Raw genomic sequence first — 18,712 nt, 5'->3', positions numbered from 1 at the left:
TATTTAGGGGACAATATTGTGATCCTCCAAAAGGCTGTCGTGATTTAGAGGTGGTTGTTCTCTTGTTATTTAGGTATAACTAGCTTGGTATAGGTTTGGTCAGTGGTTCAGTGGTCAGCTCAATGAGAGACCTGCAGTTGAAAAACTGTTCAACGTGTGAGACTAATGTGCACTCAATTCCTTAGGGACCTTCCATAAATTATTCTAAAGGAGAAAACTACTTTTTTACTTCCATAGGTAATAAGTCCAACTGATTTGAATTTATTTTCTCAGTTTAATACTTTCCTACTTTGTCCTCAAATTTAAGCATAATTATTTTTTTGCCTTGTACTTGAATAGTTTTTTGTACCCTACGTTATCTATATCAACATTGCAATTACTTAATCTTGTCAGGAAGTACTTACAAGTGTGGTCATGGCCTCATTCAACGGGTAACTGAACAAAAAACTGAATACTTGGATCTGCAGCAAATTGATGTTTAAATCATAGTGTAAAGCACATAGATAAACATTTAGTATTTAATCATCTGTTAAAATGAAATGCATTTTCAATTCTCAGTTGCTTCATATCAAAATGAAAAGGTAATAAATGTCAAGATTTGATTTTCCATCCCCATCCCTCTTATAAACTGTGTTGGTAGCATCAGTTTTCTAGTGGCGGCATCTTCTTGGGAGCAGGAGAGTCACACTGGGCAGTTGAGCAAAAGCTTTCGGTGACTGGATTTGAATGGTTACAGTTTGTGCTGGGTCTCAAAGGTGCTACCCTTCTCTGCACTGTTATTTCATGACTTTTTTGTTTCTCCTCCCTCCTCCCCAATTGGGAAATGATGTTTTAGAGGATATTTTAGGAATTATGGGAAGCTCTACTTGCAGCATATTGTTTTAGAACATGGTTCTATTTGTGTTTTCCCTCTTTCTCTTTAGCAGGTAATCTAAGCAGAGGAAGGAAAGCAAGCTGCATACTTAAAATATTTAACATTTATGCTGGCTTTATTTTGCTTGTTGTTGCAGTCATGATTATTTCTCCTGAGAACTTTTAAATTTGGGAAGCTTGTTTTCTAGTTCAGGAAAAGTCAAATATTCCATGACCAGTTCCCTGAAAGCTGTTAGTATTTTGGGTCCTCAATATACTTCCAGAAGCAAAGGTCATGTTTGCTCAAGTTTTAAGCATGTAGAAGATTACTTGATTACATAAAAACTATGAGATCTAAGTGTTTGCTCACGTGGTGCTCATCACAGTGAGAGCTCTGTAACTAGAAGGTGGTTTAGATACCATGGTGAAACTGTCACCTCATATCTTTCATTGTGTCTTTCTTCCTGCCATGATTTTAATTTTCCATATTGCATGGGGTTTTTAAAATTTGATTATTTTAACCTTTAAGTTTGCATAAAAGACTAACAATAACTTTTTTTTTGTAGGTGCTAAACCAAATGATCTTCAATTGGTAATATCACTGTTAAGAATGGATGGGGAGGAAAATAAGAAGAGAGATGATGTTGATGAGAATTTACAAGTAGAGTTGACAGAAGAATCCCCAAGAAATACATCAGGAGAAAATGCTGGATGTGAGTCTTCATCTCAGCAAAAAACAAGGCTTACATCAGATGGAGTGTTCAGGGACCTTGAAAAGAAAGAAAAAGAGAATGGTACAAACAAAACAGCACTGTCAGAATCACCAAACCTGGATGTTATTGAAGCAGAGAAACCTGAAAATGTCTCCAGGAAAAGAAAGCTGAGTTCTTCAGAAGACGTGAAAGATACTGGAAGGAAACTGCAAAAAGTTTTAGCTGGAGAATCATGTGGTATGATAGCTGGAGCTGTAAAGAAGGAAGGAGTCACCAGTTGTCCTGATAGTGACTTACTTAATTCAGATCTCCTGTGCCTACGTTACGATTTAAGATGTGCTTCTGATGAATCCATATTGAAAATTCACGAGGAAAATAAACATTCACAAGACATGTCAGCTGCTGTTTCTGATAAATTATATTCTTCAGAAAAAATCAGTGTTGTCTGTACAGCTGGAAACACAGACAAAGACCCTAAAGACAAAATGAGTGATCAGTGTTTACCTTCCTTCTCTGATAAGAAAAAACATAAACAAGAACGCCTCTCTAAACCATCCAAAGAGCAAACATACCCTCACTGTAGTTGCATAGGTGAGTGTAGTTCAACATCGCATATGCATATTAAGCGAGATTGTGAGAAATCCAAGATATTTTCTTGTGATCTTTGTGGTTTTCAGAGTGCTGAAGAGAGTCTCCTAAATTCTCATTTCCTTGGCAAGACTCACCTTCGACGCCAAAATCTTGCTGCACGGGGAGGATTTGTACAGATATTGACAAAAAAATCCTTTAAAAACCAGCAATCTACTGCAACCAAAGAGAAGAATGTCAGGGCAAAACCTGGGACCAATAAATTAAGGGCAAGAACTGCTGATGCAAAACAATTAAGTGTTTGCAGTGCACTGAAAGGCTCAAAAGTAAGCTTGTCTAAACAAAATGATGCCAGCGAACTTGTTGAAATGATACCATCTTCAAATACCACTAGTGCTGAAAAAACAGATACTATGACAGAAGAAACATTGATTTCTTCTGGTACAGAAGGAAATAATAAAGTTCATACTGAAAAACTAGAAGTACCAGGACCATCAGAAAATAGCTTGCAGAAAACAGAATCCTTTCCAGCTATCAAAAAGTTACCTCACAGTTTACACAGGACAAGGAGATTTGATAAACTGAAACACAAAAGAAATGTTTTCTTGTTAAGGTCTTCATTTGGTCAGAGTAGGTCTTCTAGATTAAAAAGGCAGGTTAGAAGAAGATATAGCTTGTTGGGGAATAGTAAGAGACCCAAATCTGAATCTTGGAGAGTACATGTGAAGGCTATCTCCAGCACACAGCTTAAACATGATGAATCAAGCCCTGTGTCACATACAGAACTAGAAGCAGATGCTGGAAGTAATTGTAATACTGCTGCAGAAATGCAAGATCTTACTGAATATAAGCCAAATACCCCTTCTTCTAGCACTGCAGGTGCTAGAGATTCTGAAGTTAAACTTACTGCTGCTGATGGTGCTCTTCATACTTGCATGGATTGTGGTCACGTTTTTCACGACCAAGAAAGTTTGGAAACCCATATTGCAAAGCTTCATACAAAAAGGATCCAGTTTCATTGTCAGATGTGTAGCTATTCCTCTGGAGTCAGGGAAGACATGAAGCAACACTGTCAGGAGAGTAAACACCAGATGGGTGATTGTAGCTTTAATTGTCAACTCTGTTCATTTACCAGCTTGAATGTGGTCAGCCTTCAAAGCCATATGAGTGAAGTGCATAATATGTCCCATAGTTGTCCAGCTTGCGTTCTTTTTTTTCAATTGGAAGAAGAGCTGATAAATCATCAAAAAAATGAGAAACATGATGGTTCATTATTTCAGCAAGCTACTCCATTGAGTAACAGTAATCAGACCTTGCAAGTGGTACCTTACAGTGACTCAGTATCGAACAATAGCCAAAGACTTGCAAAGGAAATGGAAGTGTCAATGCAAGCAAAAACTCCAGACCCTTCCTTCATAAATCATAGAAATGAACTAAAGCATTCTGTTCTGAATAAAACCCAATTTCAATGTAAAAAGTGTTTTTATAAGACAAGATCTTCCACAGTTCTTACAAGGCACATAAAACTCCGACATGCACAAGAGTATCACTTCCTTTGCAAAGCATGTAATCTCTACTCACTGAGTAAGGAAGGAATGGAGAAACATATCAAAAGAAGCAAGCATCTTGAAAATGCCAGGAAAAACAACATTGGACTACGTTTTGAAGAATGTATTGTAAAGGTTTGTGTTGGTGTTGGTGGCATTAAATCAGTGGTGGATATTTCCACTGCTGGGAGTGGAAATACAGAGTTGGATAAAGAAATTATAGATGTTTCGTCCTCTTCTGTGGAAAACATATCGAGAAATAAGGAATTTGTTCCACTTGAGCAAAGGATTGGTGAAAATGAATTGGTTTTAGCTGATGCATCCAGAGGAGGGAAACCTAAAGGTACTATTTCTAGGACGTGTATCCATTGTGGCCTTTTGGCTTCCAGTGTTACGAATTTGACTGTTCACATCAGGCGAAAGCACAGTCATCAGTACAGCTATTTGTGTAAGGTTTGCAATTACTACACTGTCACCAAAGGAGATATGGAACGTCACTGTGCAACCAAAAAACACAAAAGCCGTGTTGAAATAGAAGGATGTGGAAAACAGAACTCGGAGATCATCGTTACCCCTGAAGGAGGTAATTTTGAATCCATGAGCAAGAAGATTAACAGCCCCATGACTGCCTTGCCTGAACATGTTGAGGATGGTGGCCAGTCATCAGATTTGGAAAATTCTGTCTTAGACAATCAGGAAGTTGAGCGAGGAGATGCTGAGTTAAAAGCTGCAAATGCCAGTAGACTACCAGATTTGCAGCCTGATAGGAATCCATTAAATATAAACCAGCATGTGTTGTTGGAACCAGCGAGGGCTGTTCAAGACTGTGACCCAAGCTTCCAGAGAAGAGCCATGGGTGCAAACGACAACAAGTGTGTACACTGCAGCTTCATTGCTCATTCTGCTGCTTCTTTAGAGCTGCATGTGAAGCGAAAACATACAAAACAATTTGAATACTACTGCATGGCTTGTGACTACTATGCTGTTACTCGCAGAGAGATGATAAGGCATGCAGCAACAGAGAAACACAAAATTAGAAGAGAATCTTACGTTTGTTCTTCTTCTGGGGAGGAAGCAAATACAGCAAATATCACTAAAGAAGGCACTGCTTTGCCTCAAGAGGAGCACCATCACAGTGCAGGAGAATCAAAAATTATTTTAGATGAAACAAAGTGTGCCAATGATGCATCAGAAGGTGATCATACGAATAAAAGCTTTACTGAGTGTACGGCCTTAAATGAAAATACATCTCCAAGAATCTCTAAAAATGTCAATTCCCAAAATGCAGTAGGACGTGAACTTGATAAGGAGTCTAAAAATGGAGGAGGAAACCCTTTTTGTGAAGGATTCCAGCAAGCTCCTCAGAAAGATACAGTTGTTGAACTTGTCAAGGAAGTATCAGTTAAAGAAACGGGTACTTGTGAGGTGCAGAAAAGTAAGCATGGTCAGGAGCTGCTCAACTCAGATGATGATTGCACTGCAGAAAGTCAAAATAGATCAAGCAACACAAACTTCAATTCAGAAAAAGGAGTGGAGAGCTTGGAAGAAAATAGTGAAAACCCAGAAGCAGAGTGTAGAGACAAAGACAGTCTCAAAAAAAAATCACTGAAGAAAAATAACCCACTTATGCTAAGTCTTCCAGAAACAAGTAGTGCAGTAGAGCAATCAAATTTTGCTGGAAACACTGGAGAAACAGTACAAAATAGACATAGTTTAGATGGTAACAGAAGTTTCAGAGAGGATCCTACTGGGGAGGAGGAAGAAGCCCTTATGGAAGCACCACATGAAGCTGAAGTAACTATAAATAACAATGTTTGGGAGGCAGATGGCTCAACAGCTGAGGGCATGCAAGAAAGTAGTAATGAGGCTTTAGGAACAGTTATCAGTGCTGATGATAAAGGAAAGGCAATGCAAAATGTTGGCAAGTTTGATTCTTCTATAGTGAGGTTAAAAAGTCATCAAGATGGGGAGGCCACTGACCATTCTGCAGAAGGACAGATGTCAGGGGCAGTGAAAGCTAGTGAGCTCACACTGACAGCAGACACTTCAACAAGTGGCGGGAAAAAGAAGAAGTCAGAAGGAATTTCCCTTGGGGAATCGACACGTATTCGCTGCGATGACTGTGGTTTTCTAGCAGATGGTTTGAGCGGACTAAATGTTCACATAGCCATGAAACATCCTTCAAAAGAAAAGCATTTTCATTGCTTACTCTGTGGAAAATCATTTTACACAGAAAGCAACCTTCACCAGCACTTGGCCAGTGCTGGGCACATGCGAAATGAGCAGGCGAGCGTGGAGGAGCTGCCCGAAGGAGGCGCAACCTTTAAGTGTTTGAAGTGCACGGAGCCCTTTGATTCAGAGCAGAGCTTGTTTCTCCACATTAAAGAGCAACATGAAGAGCTGCTGCGGGAAGTTAATAAATACATTGTTGAAGACACTGAGCAGATAAACAGGGAGAGGGAAGAGAACCAAGGGAATGTCTGCAAGTATTGCGGGAAGATGTGTAGAAGTAGCAATTCCATGGCCTTCCTAGCTCACATCCGTACCCACACAGGTATGGAAATGCTGTTATTGCAATTGGTCTCTTTCAAACAGTGAATTATACCATTGGTCTTTTTCTGCTTGTTAAGCCCTTTTGTATTTCTTAGGAACTGGCATTTTTATTGCCTGATAAGCCCCTGATGAAATTCAAAGTTATCTAAAAGGGTATGAAAATACGGTGATCAAAGGGCAGAAAATGTAAGAACATTTCAAGTACAGTCACCCTTCTGCTTTTTGTTTCATATAGAGAGATTTTCTTCCTTTTAATCTAAATTGTAACCATTCATTGGTTCTTAAATCATGAAGCAGTGGTGGTTTGAGAGATCAATTAGCTGTTCTTTCGAACTTCCTCTTTTGTGTAGTTGTTTAATATCCAAATTGTTTATTTCATTTCAATTACATAATGCATTACATAATGTTTCAGAATAGACATTTGATATTTCATCACTCCTAAATAAATACCAATAAGAAACAACAAGAGGTTTTTGTAGAAATAAGTTATAGCAGTTGGAATTGGTCAGCCTTTTTAGAAGGTGGTAGCAGTGCTGGTGTGTTGCACAGGATGTAGCATCTGATTTAGTTTCTGTGCTGATCACACTTTAAATTCATTTTTATGTTTAATTTTAAGTGGAAAATTTAAAAACATTTCTGTAGAAAAATGCATAAGCTGCAGTTCTAAATTTATGTAAAAATTCACTGCGATGTTTCTATAAACCTGCCATACATTCTTTATTTTAAATAGACAGCTTTTCTAAATCACTGAGCTCTGCTTAGACAAGTGGTGTCTCCATGGTTGAATTTATGAGTGGATTTGAATAATAAATTCACATTTCAATGAACATATTTTCATTAAAACTGTAAGGTTTATTTTACTGTACTTTTAAATAATGGCTTATTATGGAAGCTATAGTTTAAATTCATGCAGTATTTGAAACTTAGTGCATGGTTACAAGGAAGAGAACAAAAAGGTAAGAAAAAAGATGCATAAAAGAATGGTAATTCCTGGCATAATCCTAAAATAGTTTTGTAAGTTTTTTTTATGAAAAGGCAAGGGCGTGACTGGACAACAAATCCTAAAAATTAATCTTGGGGAACAGAGACATTGTATTTCAAACCTTTCAAAGTATTTTACTATAACTGCAATATTCATGTATACCAATAACTCACATACTTAATACTTCCAGCATTACTTCTGTCCTGTCAATAGTGTAGTTATCTGTATTGCTTCAGCTAATATGCAACTCGGAATGCAGTGTTAAGTCTTTAGAGGGATGCTCATGTTCACATGGTCAGAACAGCTGTATAAGCCCTTAATATGCCCTCTTACGGCAGATAAAACTGAATAAAACTAAGGGGGAGGATGCTAATGGAGCTCTCTTTAGAATTCTTTATGCAACTGTCTGGTCAAGACATGTTGCTTATAATTGATGTGTCCATTACTTGAATTCTCTTGTAATTATAGTCAATAAGTCTTGTAAATGTGTTAAAGCTCACTAAAAGCATACAAATTCAAGAACAGAGTAAGGCTAATAATTTAAAATAATCAATGTAGGCATTTCAGCACTTAATTTCCCTTGTGTGTTGATAGCTGATCATTCTTAATCCATTAAGATTTATTTAGTCGTTTACAATGCAAAATAGGTTTGCACTGGTCACTTGTGCCATTTGAAAATGTCCACCAGGTTAAGTGCAGAATGTAGTCCATTAGTCTTCCTTGACTATATGTATTAATTGCATTTAAAATCAAGTTAATGTGGATGTGAAAGTGAGGTAACTATCAATATATGACAAAGCAACCCTACTTACATAAGATACATCATTGATTGTAACATTTAGTAAAAGTTAGTGTACTTTTTAACATCTTGTGTGTAGGTCTTATCGTGGAGTATATTTTTACTGTGCTTTTGGATAGCACTAAATATGCAAAACAGTGAAAGAATACCTTTAATTTTGCAAGTCATTTTTTGGTGCAGAAGTATAGGAGGGTTACAGAACAGAGTTTTATCTGCCCTCCTTCCCGCTGCAACTTTAAATGAAATGGTTTTCTTATGCTTTGCTTATTCACATAAATAGTAATGTGGAGTCTTTTATTAATACTTAATGGAAAGAAGGCTTTCTCTTCCAATCTGTATTTTTCTGTTTCTGTTTTTCTTCTTATAGAACCTTTTCTTCCTATCTGTATCACAGTGGATGCAGTTTAATAACAAACAAATATGTTCAGGTTATTTGGAGCGGTGGCAGAGGGAAATGACCTACTGCACCAACTGTATGTACACTTCTTGTAACATTGGTGAGGCAAAGTCCACCATCTCCAGCTTCTGACCTGTCCCAGGGTAACAACAGATGCATAAGAGCACAGCCACACATTTTCCCATTTATTGTTCTGATTATATGCTTTTAAAAAAATCTTTCATCAGCATCTGGATGTGTATGTATGTGTAACCATCACCAACTCCTTTCCTTTTTTTAATTGAGTAATCAGTGATGATTTGAGGTGGTGAAGGGAAGGGAAGGGAAAGTTGCATAAAGATATGACTAATAATTTCTATTAATAGAAAAATAACGTTTAAAAATACCATTAAATAATGTAGGAGATTTTCACATTGCAAATGAAAGGAAAGCATTGCTACAGAGGACCTAACAAGTAAATCCATCACATGTTGACAAGTGAAAATGAGGAAGTGTAAAGAAAAATAAAAGGAGTAGTAGAGGTGGAAGGCTTTTCAGTTTGCAGTTGATGGAGGTCCCATAAACTTAATTAACAATCAACATCTGAGGAAAAATCACCTGCAACTGCATCATCTTTGCTTCTTTTCTCATCAGACTCCTCAGTTAGTGGCAGTTGTGCCCAATGCAAGTATGCTGTATAACTCCCTGTGTCCTGAACACAGGAGGAGATGGTATGATGACATTTCATGTGGTTCTGCTCACTTTGTATTGGGCTTGAGCTAGGATCCCAGCAATGCCTACAGGTGCAGGTGATGTTGCCTTTGGCTGGCCTAAAGCTGCGACAGTGAATTTTTTCTTATAGCTTTGGATCTTTATTGTCCGAATGTAAAGCAAGGATTATGGACTCAGGTCATTTTTTACAAAACAGTAGAATGGTTTATGTCTGCCTGACCTGAACTCGTAAATTTAGTCTTATTTTCAGTTTGGTGTGGTGGTGTTGGTTTTTGTTTGTTTGTTTTGTTGTTGTTGTTCTGTTTTTGTTTTGTTTGTTGTTGGTTGGTTAGTTCGGTGTTCCCCCAATTCCCCCAATATGAGCCTTATTGTTTCCTGCTACCATCAGAAAATGTACATTTGTTTTCCATGCCTTAACTTGTGGGTAAAGTAGTTTGGTAGATTTTTTGGCTTTTTTTGTCTTTTTTGGCTATTTTTTTTGAGTCATTTGGTTGAAAAGATGATATAGTGAAAGCATTTTTCTCTTTTTTTCTGAGAACTTAAAGCCATACATGAATCCAGTAGTATCACAGTTTAAAACAGTGTAAGAGGACCACTGAAGTTGGTGATAAGTATGGCTAAGAAATGGTTAAATGTTTTATGTTGTTTCAGACAGCTTTATGGCAAATAGTTCTTTTTTTTCTACCATTAATTTAAATTGTAGTCTAATGTCTTCATTTTTAGTATAAAATTTTGGGTTGTTCCATCCAAGAACATACTGGAACGAATTTGGCACCAGCAACCTAAAAGGGAGATACACTGCTTTTGTTTCAGGTGATAAGTACTGACTGGAGCCTGCCAGCACTTGAATTTTCATGGAGTTTAAATGGAGATGTTAACAGATATTCAGCTCTGGATCTGAGAAAAAAAATCAAAAGCCCTCAAGGCCTCAGTGATTTTTGGATGAGAGCAGTCAACAGAATAATACATTTCTGTATTGTCAGCACACTGTAGTCACGATTGGTCTGAACTCGAGTTCTTCACAAAGGAGTCATGTAAATGGAAAACAGCAAAGGTCTTGTATGGAAGCCCTGTGGGACACCTGCAGTAACAGAATGAGGAACGAATTTACAATTTAATCAGTAGGAGAGAAACTAAGGGAACATAGGATAGAATCCACATGGTTTTTGAATTCTGTGAGAAAAAAGAGCAGTATAAACACCAATAGATTTAAAAAAAAATCCTCTTCACCTGTGGCCTTGTTGTTATTAATTGTCCAGCTAAAGATCACAAGTTGAAACATCAACTTTTAGTGGTCTTTAAATGCAAAGGTAAGGGGTTTTTTAATTTGCCCTGGTCTCTTTGTAGAATGCAGTGTTGATTTGAAATGTCACCAAATTAATGATTAATTCAGTTTTATCAGGATCATTTAAATAAACTGGGTTTTTTTTTTTCAGTGTGATGGATAGAATGTGATTGCTGTGAGCTGCAGTCTGAACCTGCTTTTGACATTTAAACATATAAAGCTGACTAGATATAACCATTGAGGTGCTAAATATATTTTACATCTACTTCCAACAGTAGAAATGGAAGTATTAAGAGATCGGCTTCATTGTCATTGAACTGTGAAATATTCAACCTTGTCTGCCTGTGCTTAGTACTGTTGACTTTTTTATTTCAGTTAGAAGATTAAAATTAAATGCTTCATTTTTCGTTAGCTTTTGGGAATTAAATTGAAATTTAAGACTCTAAAATTTTTTACTAAGATCCTCAATTTCACCAGTGGATTCTTGGAGGACATTCTATTTTCAAGGGCAAAGTAAAAAGGTTCATTGATCAATTATGATATAGTGCAACATTTTTCTTATCAGAGTTCTTTATGTATATTTATTAAAGATCACATATTTCATATTATGCTTAACTGTATTGGAAGAAGTACTTCACAAAACATATACTAAACATAATATGGAGACTCTTTGACCATATTGTACTTACTTTTAACTGCAGTTCTCTGATTTTGATTTATTGATTTGAGGATTTAGTGGTCAGAAAATTGGAAAGTGCTTCTAGAATGATGTTGCTGTGTAATAACCTGGGGACTGACATGTGCCAAATTTAACTATGCCAGTAAAAAAGGTAGGTTTTCCATCTTGAGAGATGATCACTGTTAATTAAGATGGACAAATAATTTGACTTTTTGCTGAATTGATGTGGTACAAGAAATCGGTTGATACTTTTTCCTTGGAGAAATAATTTCAGAGTTCTTTGGTCTGCTGCAGACATTTAATATTAAAGTTTGTTCTTGAAATAAATAATAGCCAAAATGTCAATACTTCTGGTTTGCAGAATAATCATAAATTCTTGACCATAAAACAGTCATAAAGGCATAATATTTTATCCACTGTATATTCATACATTGCATGCCATTACAATAGCTAGGTGATGAATCATTTGCTGTGTGTGACAGAACAAATCTGAAATACCAATGCTAATGTGAAATCTATTCAAAGTTGGAAGACTTGTAATATTATTTTACTTTAAAAATATTTGCTAAAAAAAGATCGTTTTGCAGTTTAAACCAATACCAGTCCACTTTAAGACCATTACCTGAGTTTTAGCATTTAGCCTTTGGGAAAGGCATAGAACAACTTTTGCCATCTTGGTGAAATGTTATCTATTGTATTCTCTGCTCATTTTAATATATTTTGTGGATTTTTAAAGACAAGAAAAAGACCAGATTAAGAGTTAAGAGAGTATTTTCTGTGATCTTGAACTTGAGGAAACTTTAATGAGTGATGTATAGAATATAATGTATAGAATATACTGTCTGTGTCCTGCGAGTTACAAATTTATGTACAAGACACTTTTTTTATTAGGCAAAAATCTCAAACAGGTTAAATGTGGGATAGGTTTTTAAAAGGTTATTTTTCCTCAGGAATTTTTTATTTCTTTAACCATGGGTGATATTTTATTCTAATTCAACTCATATCTTATGCTAAATTTTACTTAGGATCAAAGCCATTCAAGTGCAAGATATGCCACTTTGCAACAGCTCAGCTTGGAGATGCCAGAAACCATGTCAAGAGGCACCTTGGGATGAGGGAATACAAGTGTCATGTCTGTGGGTGAGTAAATTGAAACAGTCTCCACCATGGTTAACCAGAAGAAGAGTGCAGAATATGCATTGTTTCAGAATTGAAAACTGTGATGTGAGCAAGAGTGGCTAAAATTATGCATGCATATCCTCCTTTCCATTGTTATGGTAAATTCCTTAAATACAGTTATGACATTCTTTTCCCACTTCTAATCCTGCATTGAAGATGAGCAATTTTATGGGCTACAAGGTCAATTTGAACCTGTAATCTGTAAATTGACTAAATTATAGGATGTTCATTCACATTGCCAGGGAGAACTGTAAATTCCATTTAAAGACATAAAAAATATATAATATAGACTTTACTGTGTGGGGTTTTTTCTTTTGCTATACTGTTATAATTTTAGTACCATTAACAGATTTCGGAACTCCATTAGGGTTTTCGTTCTTTATGAAAACAAAACAGAAGACAGATTTTTCAAACAAATGGATCTAAAATATTGCAGGCATAAGACTTGTAAATAAATTGAAGTCTTTTATGTGTGCTTGTGTTCCTGTTTGTTACCCAAAAAAATCTTGTTTTTCTTTGAACAATCGTTATTTCCTTAGGAGGATCGTTCATAATGTTTAATTGTCCTTCAAATGTGTTGCATTTAATAGGAGGCATTGAGACTCCTTAATGCAAAACTAATTAATTTAGCAGAAATGTTTAAAAGGTTTTAAAATGCCATGGCATATATGGTACATCATAGGACATTCAAAGTTGGATTTTAATACCCTAGTTCTGATTAAAAATATATTTTAATGTTATTATGCTGCAGAAATTAACTAATATATGCATCATATAAAAACATTTTACGCAAACCTATGTAACCTGCTATAGCAGTCTTATGGCTAATGTATAGAAGAGCACAGGTTCAATTAGATGGTGCTGTGCACACATGCATGGTGTGGTGTGAGGTTGGGGATAATATTCAGCAGGAGGAGGTTTTTTAGCCTTAGTGTACCAATCTACTGCAGGACAAAGCGAGTTACACATTTTAGAAGACAAGTGAATCTTCAGCTGAAGACACAGCCAAGTGATTTTCATTGATTCATCTCTCTGTTTTTTTCATAATTTTGCATGTGGCATTATGAGATGCTTTGGATAAGTTTACTTGCTTAAGAAAATTAATTGCTGACTTCTTGAAATAAGAACTAAAAATGTATGAGCCCAATTCTTAAGTTCACTGTATATCTGTAGTAGAATAACTTGTGCTACTCCTTATTTTGAAACATAGTTAAAATGAATGTGGTAGGGTATTTTATATTGTTTTAGAAATCTTATTTGCTGTTTTTGCTTTATCAGTTGCCAAGAACTTGACATGGAAGATAGTTAAAAGCTACAGATGCACAGAAGTATTTAGCAAAGGGTAAACTCTCTTCCTTAGAAGTTGTCTACAAACTTGACATTGGTTGTTTGTTCAATTACCTTTGAACTTAAAGTACAAAATCATCATATTATTTAAACATTTCATTGTGAGAGGAAAAGTAAAGAAAAAATTCAAACCAGCAAATATGGTATCTTTTACAAAAAAAGAAGAGAATTAAAATTATTAGGATTTGGCATAGTGCCTCATTTTTTCAAAAATTTATTCTATCACTTCAGGATTGACATGTCTGACAGAACCTGTCTCAGAAATTGCACAACTCTCGGCTGGGATTCACAATAGTTATGCAAGATAGAGAGCAAAACATGTATGAATGATTTAAACTTTGGATTAAATGGTAGTCACTTTCCTAAGCTGATTGCTTACTCTATGTTGCTGGCATGTCATACCTGGTAGCCAGGCAGGTACTTATTTTCCATTTTTGTGTATTGTTAATTTGCATCAACAACATGGAACTGTGCTATTTAGATATGGCAAAACAACTGGTGAAGAGACATACACCACAATACCCCATGCTTACAAAAATCTGATTTATATCCCTGTTTAAATAATCATCACATTTCACCTAATGTATGCCAAAAATGTATTTTAAAAATCATATACTAGCACTGATTTATTTGGAAAAGACATTTTTGCACTTTAGCTAACAGTCCTGCCGAATTGATCAGGATTTGAAGGAGGAATGACCAGAGCTGTTTGAACCATAGTCCATATAATGAATATGCTATCTTATATGTGGATTAGGAGAAAAAAGTGTTAATAGCCTGTGCTGTATTTGTGCTCTTTTAATTGAATGGACTGGGTAGCTTGTTGGTTAAAAAAATAAAGTAGCAACATAAAAAAAGATAAAATTGCTAGGATTGGCTATCGGATTAGTGGCACTATAGAGCATTGGTACATTAACACCACTGACAATGTCAATTCATTATCATTGATGGCTAAATAATCTTAGAAATGCTCAGTGGACCTATTAGTTCCTGAACATAAGCAGCTCATGCTGCATTTCTTCATTAGCTTTAATTGCTATAAATTTTACCTTTTTAAAAATCATGCTTTAAAAGGTGAAGTGATCTTTCAGGAACATTAACTCTGTAATTTTGTCACAAACAGAAGGTCCTGCACTATGTTTTCTTTTCTACAGTAGTTAATATTCTATCCTCTGACTTTTAGATTCTCAGTAATAAGCCCTCTGCTAGTTGTGAGGATAAATTGTGTTTCAAAAGCTTTTGAATCTGCTTGGGCACTTTTTAAAGGTGAAATGTCAATGCAACATCACGGTGTGGTCTCAAAAATACCACGTTTTTTAAAGACAAATTATTTCAAAATTTTGGTCTTAAAAAAATGGCAAAAAAAAAAAAAAAAGGCAAAAAGAATATTTTTGGTGTTGTTTTAGCAAGGATTTGCTATGTCTCAATTTTCCAAATGATCCTCATATTTACATGCTACAAAGTACACAATATATAATTCAGCTAGTTGAAAAGGCAGTAATTTTGCTGTGTTGTTTTATTTTTTTTAATTGAAGTTCAGGGTTTGTTTTTCTTCAGCTGCACAGCAGAAACTACGTGACACAGAAATTGGACACTGCTAATGTTTTAACATTTGGAATAAACTGTCTGCTACTCATTGCCTTATCGCAGATGTGTGTTGTTTTCTTTTCCATACCCATGGCTGTAAAATATATCCCATTATTTCAGGGGTAATGTCTATTTTCTGTGTGACTTTCTTTTGTTTTTGAAAGTCTGACTGAAATTGGCTGACACTCTGGGTTAGGTGAGCAAATCTTGGTTGCCCAGCATTTAAAATTTTTGTTTCATTTGCTTGGTAAAATGCTATGAGAAGGCTTATCATGCACTTTTCAAATTTTATCCCTTAGGAAGGATATGAAAAATGCATTGTTTTGCAATTGAGATTTTGAACAGAATTTATCGGCAATGTTTGATTTAAAAATATGTCTGTTATTCCTTTGCCTTTTTCTTGCCTTTGCTTTTAGAAACAGAATTTTGGGGTATGTAGTTACATGTTTCAAGTAAGAGTGGCTGCTTCCTTCTTTTTTTTTCCTCTCCTTTATGACCACTTAAAAATTGATTGAAGAAGATGGGTATAAGGTAGGTTTGGATTGTTATGAAAATGTTCAGTATTTAAAATGTGCGCGTAAACACTTTTTGCTACCTTCCTAGAGATTGAAAGGGCATTTTTAGCAATGACTTTATTATGTTTATTGAACATATAGTATTTAATGTATGGTAGTCAGGTGTTTTGGGAACAAAAGTAAACCTTTCTAGAAAGAAAGGAATTTGGAGGGGGGTCAAAAAGATTACTTTTTTTCCTGTATTTTGCTGGAGTAGTTATGTCTTGCAGTTTTTTGATGTGAAATTTTGGGGTTTTTTTTTGTTGTTGTTTGTTTTTTGTTGTTTTGTTTGTTTGGGGTTTTTTGCTTTGTTTTGTTCTTTTGGTGGCTGGAGGTATTAATCTTTATTTACTTTCTGCTCCTTAGTTCTCTATTTACTTTGAAACTCCTCAATTAATTCTGGAGATTGTGTATGATGTTCTCATAAATGTTTTGCTAAATTCAGTTATTTCTTAAAGTCTCAAATAGGTAAGATCTGGGGACATTTATAGTGTCCCAAGCATGGAAGTAACCTCACTTCTGCTGCTGTTGTTAATGCTAAGAGTAATTCAGAAATTCATATAAAGTTCAGTATTTTAATGACACTGGTTGCTTGGAGAATGTTTAAACAAAACTACTCACCTATATTGAGCATAGTGACTAATAGATCTTTGTTCTTGATAGATAAGGGTGTGCTTTACCAGTGCATAAAAAAAAAAAAAATTGGCTGGACTCCTGTTTGTTGTTTCTGAAAAATCTTTTAGATTTTCAGATTTTTTAACAGATTACTATTAATACAGGCTACTTTTTGTTAAAAGCTGCTCTTGAGACTGCCTTTAGCAAGCTAAAAAGACTTATTTGTAAATTTATTGGTAGGAGCAGGAAAAACATTATCTTTTCAAGGATGCCTTAACGTACTGTAATGTAAATTAATTATTTATACTTGTGCAGTTTGGGAAATCTTAAATAGAAAGTTGCTACTCTAGTAAAACTATTTTTGTGTGGTATTACCTAGTTTTTTGTGCATTAGAAGGGATCTCTGTGTAGATGATTATAATGTCACTTTCTGACCTTTGCAGCTTGAATAATTGTAAATCATTGCTTCATAACGTGTCAGAGAATGTCTGTACTAGGGAATTAAATGGCAGAATATAATAGACCAAATTATTGCCTGTCATGTTTTCAACAACACAGTTAGTATTTGAGTTACACTTAATCATTACGTGCATTAGCAACTTCATTGGAATCCAGCTTCAGGCTGAGCATGAAATACATTACATTATTTAAACCTCTAATGGTAGAAGTCATTTATTTGTGTTGAAGTGTACAACATGCAGAGTTTCATAAAGCAAGGAACACTTGAGAGCTTAATTTATCCAAATCAAAGTCTAAATGCAGATAAACACAAGTGGCAAAAATTAGTAATTTTTATAGTCTGGAAATATTTAAAAATACATGGTTGTGGGTAATTGTAGGCAGCAGGAATAAATTAAAATCACTATTTTTAGTCAGCTCTGAGAATTAAAACTTTTATATCTAAATAATCAATGCATCATGAAATTGCATTTTTGAACGAACAATTAATTATACACATCATGTCTACAGATGTGTCCAAACAAAAAATATATGTTTGGTGCAGCTGTTTAGATCAGAGATAATTGCATGTGAAGTGACTGTTCCAGATCCAGCTATTCTTAGTTTCTCTATCTGCATTTTGCCATTTGGTCCTATCGTATACTTGTGTCCACATTTACTTTAGTAAAGAAAAATGAGGTGAACCTGCATAACAGCTTTCCAAACTTGCATATGCTTTAAAAAGAATTAACAAGAAAATGATAGAAGAATATATGAAGTTAAGTAACATATGTGTTACGTTATCTTGCCATTTTTTGTTCAGCTGTCTTAACATTTTGTTAGATTTGCAAACCTGACCTTGTGTACATAGTCTTTTTACTATTTAAAAAAAACTACTTGTAGTGGAAACAATTTACTTTTATTCAGAAAAGCTCCCATCACCTTTAAACAACTGGTACAGATCCCAGGATGTGTTGTGCGAGACTGTCCTGGTCTGGAAGTTTGCCATGGAGTTGGCTGGTGGGAGACTTCTGTACAGGCAGTAGAAGGACTCTCCTGTTTGAGATTGCTGTAACAATTGACACAGAACAATCAAGACTAGATTTTCCCCTTAAAAAAATGGGTTTTAGCAATTTGTATGCTAAATTATAATAATTACTTAGTTGTGCTTGCTGAAGACACAGGGCATATAAGGGACTTACAAGGGACATACTTACATTGTATGTTGTATTTGGAGATGCAAAGAGTTGTGAAGAGTCCAGTTCAATGCACTTCCAAACGACAGCTATTGAGATGCATAGAGGTGTGGCACCTGTAACTACTTCTTTTACAGACATTTTTAATATTTTACATTATTGTAGATTGCTTTGATGTCCAAGAGGTGCACTTCTGCTAAGCCATAGGCACCTCACTCTGAACACATCCTCTGGCCATACAGGGTGGGTTTGAGCCCTTTCTGAGGGTGCAGGCATTATGACTAATTGGAAGTAGTCCAATGGTGCAAACATTGGTGTTTAACACTTAGTGCTAAGGCAAGCAGCAGTCCTAAAGTTCAGTATCCCAACTGAAAAAAGGGAGTTCTGTCCTTATCATCATGGTTTGGAAGGATTGGCCCAAAGGTTGGGAAAGATACTGTTAAAAAATGCTGTCAGCTGGCAGAATGAGGTGGCAGAAAAGTTAACTCTGTTTTGGTGACCATGAGAAGAAAGGAGATGAAAGCTGTTGGTGTGGGTAGTTGGTAGTGACAGGGAGAGAGGTTTGCTTGCTTAAAATTGTGGTTGTGTTGTTTTGTCAGTAGGTTGAAGTAGCATGGTTTGGATATACATCCAGAATTCAGAAGGCTTGCATTTGTTTCCTTTTTTGTTTTAATCCATTGTATGTAGGAA

The 18,712-nt window shown here is 35.5% G+C and overlaps 1 protein-coding gene across 1 annotated transcript in view; it reads left to right on the top strand.

Annotated features, from left to right (window-relative positions):
- ZNF407 (zinc finger protein 407) overlaps positions 1-18,712 on the top strand; it is a 335,977-nt gene that overhangs the window by 24,668 nt on the left and 292,597 nt on the right. The window contains 2 exon segments of the mRNA XM_053933898.1: positions 1,419-6,254; positions 12,132-12,246. Of these exon segments, the coding sequence (XP_053789873.1) occupies positions 1,419-6,254; positions 12,132-12,246 (4,951 nt within the window).

This window comes from Vidua chalybeata, chromosome 1 (assembly GCF_026979565.1).
Source record: "Vidua chalybeata isolate OUT-0048 chromosome 1, bVidCha1 merged haplotype, whole genome shotgun sequence".
NCBI lineage: Eukaryota > Metazoa > Chordata > Aves > Passeriformes > Viduidae > Vidua > Vidua chalybeata.
The sequence above is the reverse complement of the archived record's forward strand: the minus strand, read 5'-3'. Positions and strand labels throughout refer to the sequence as shown.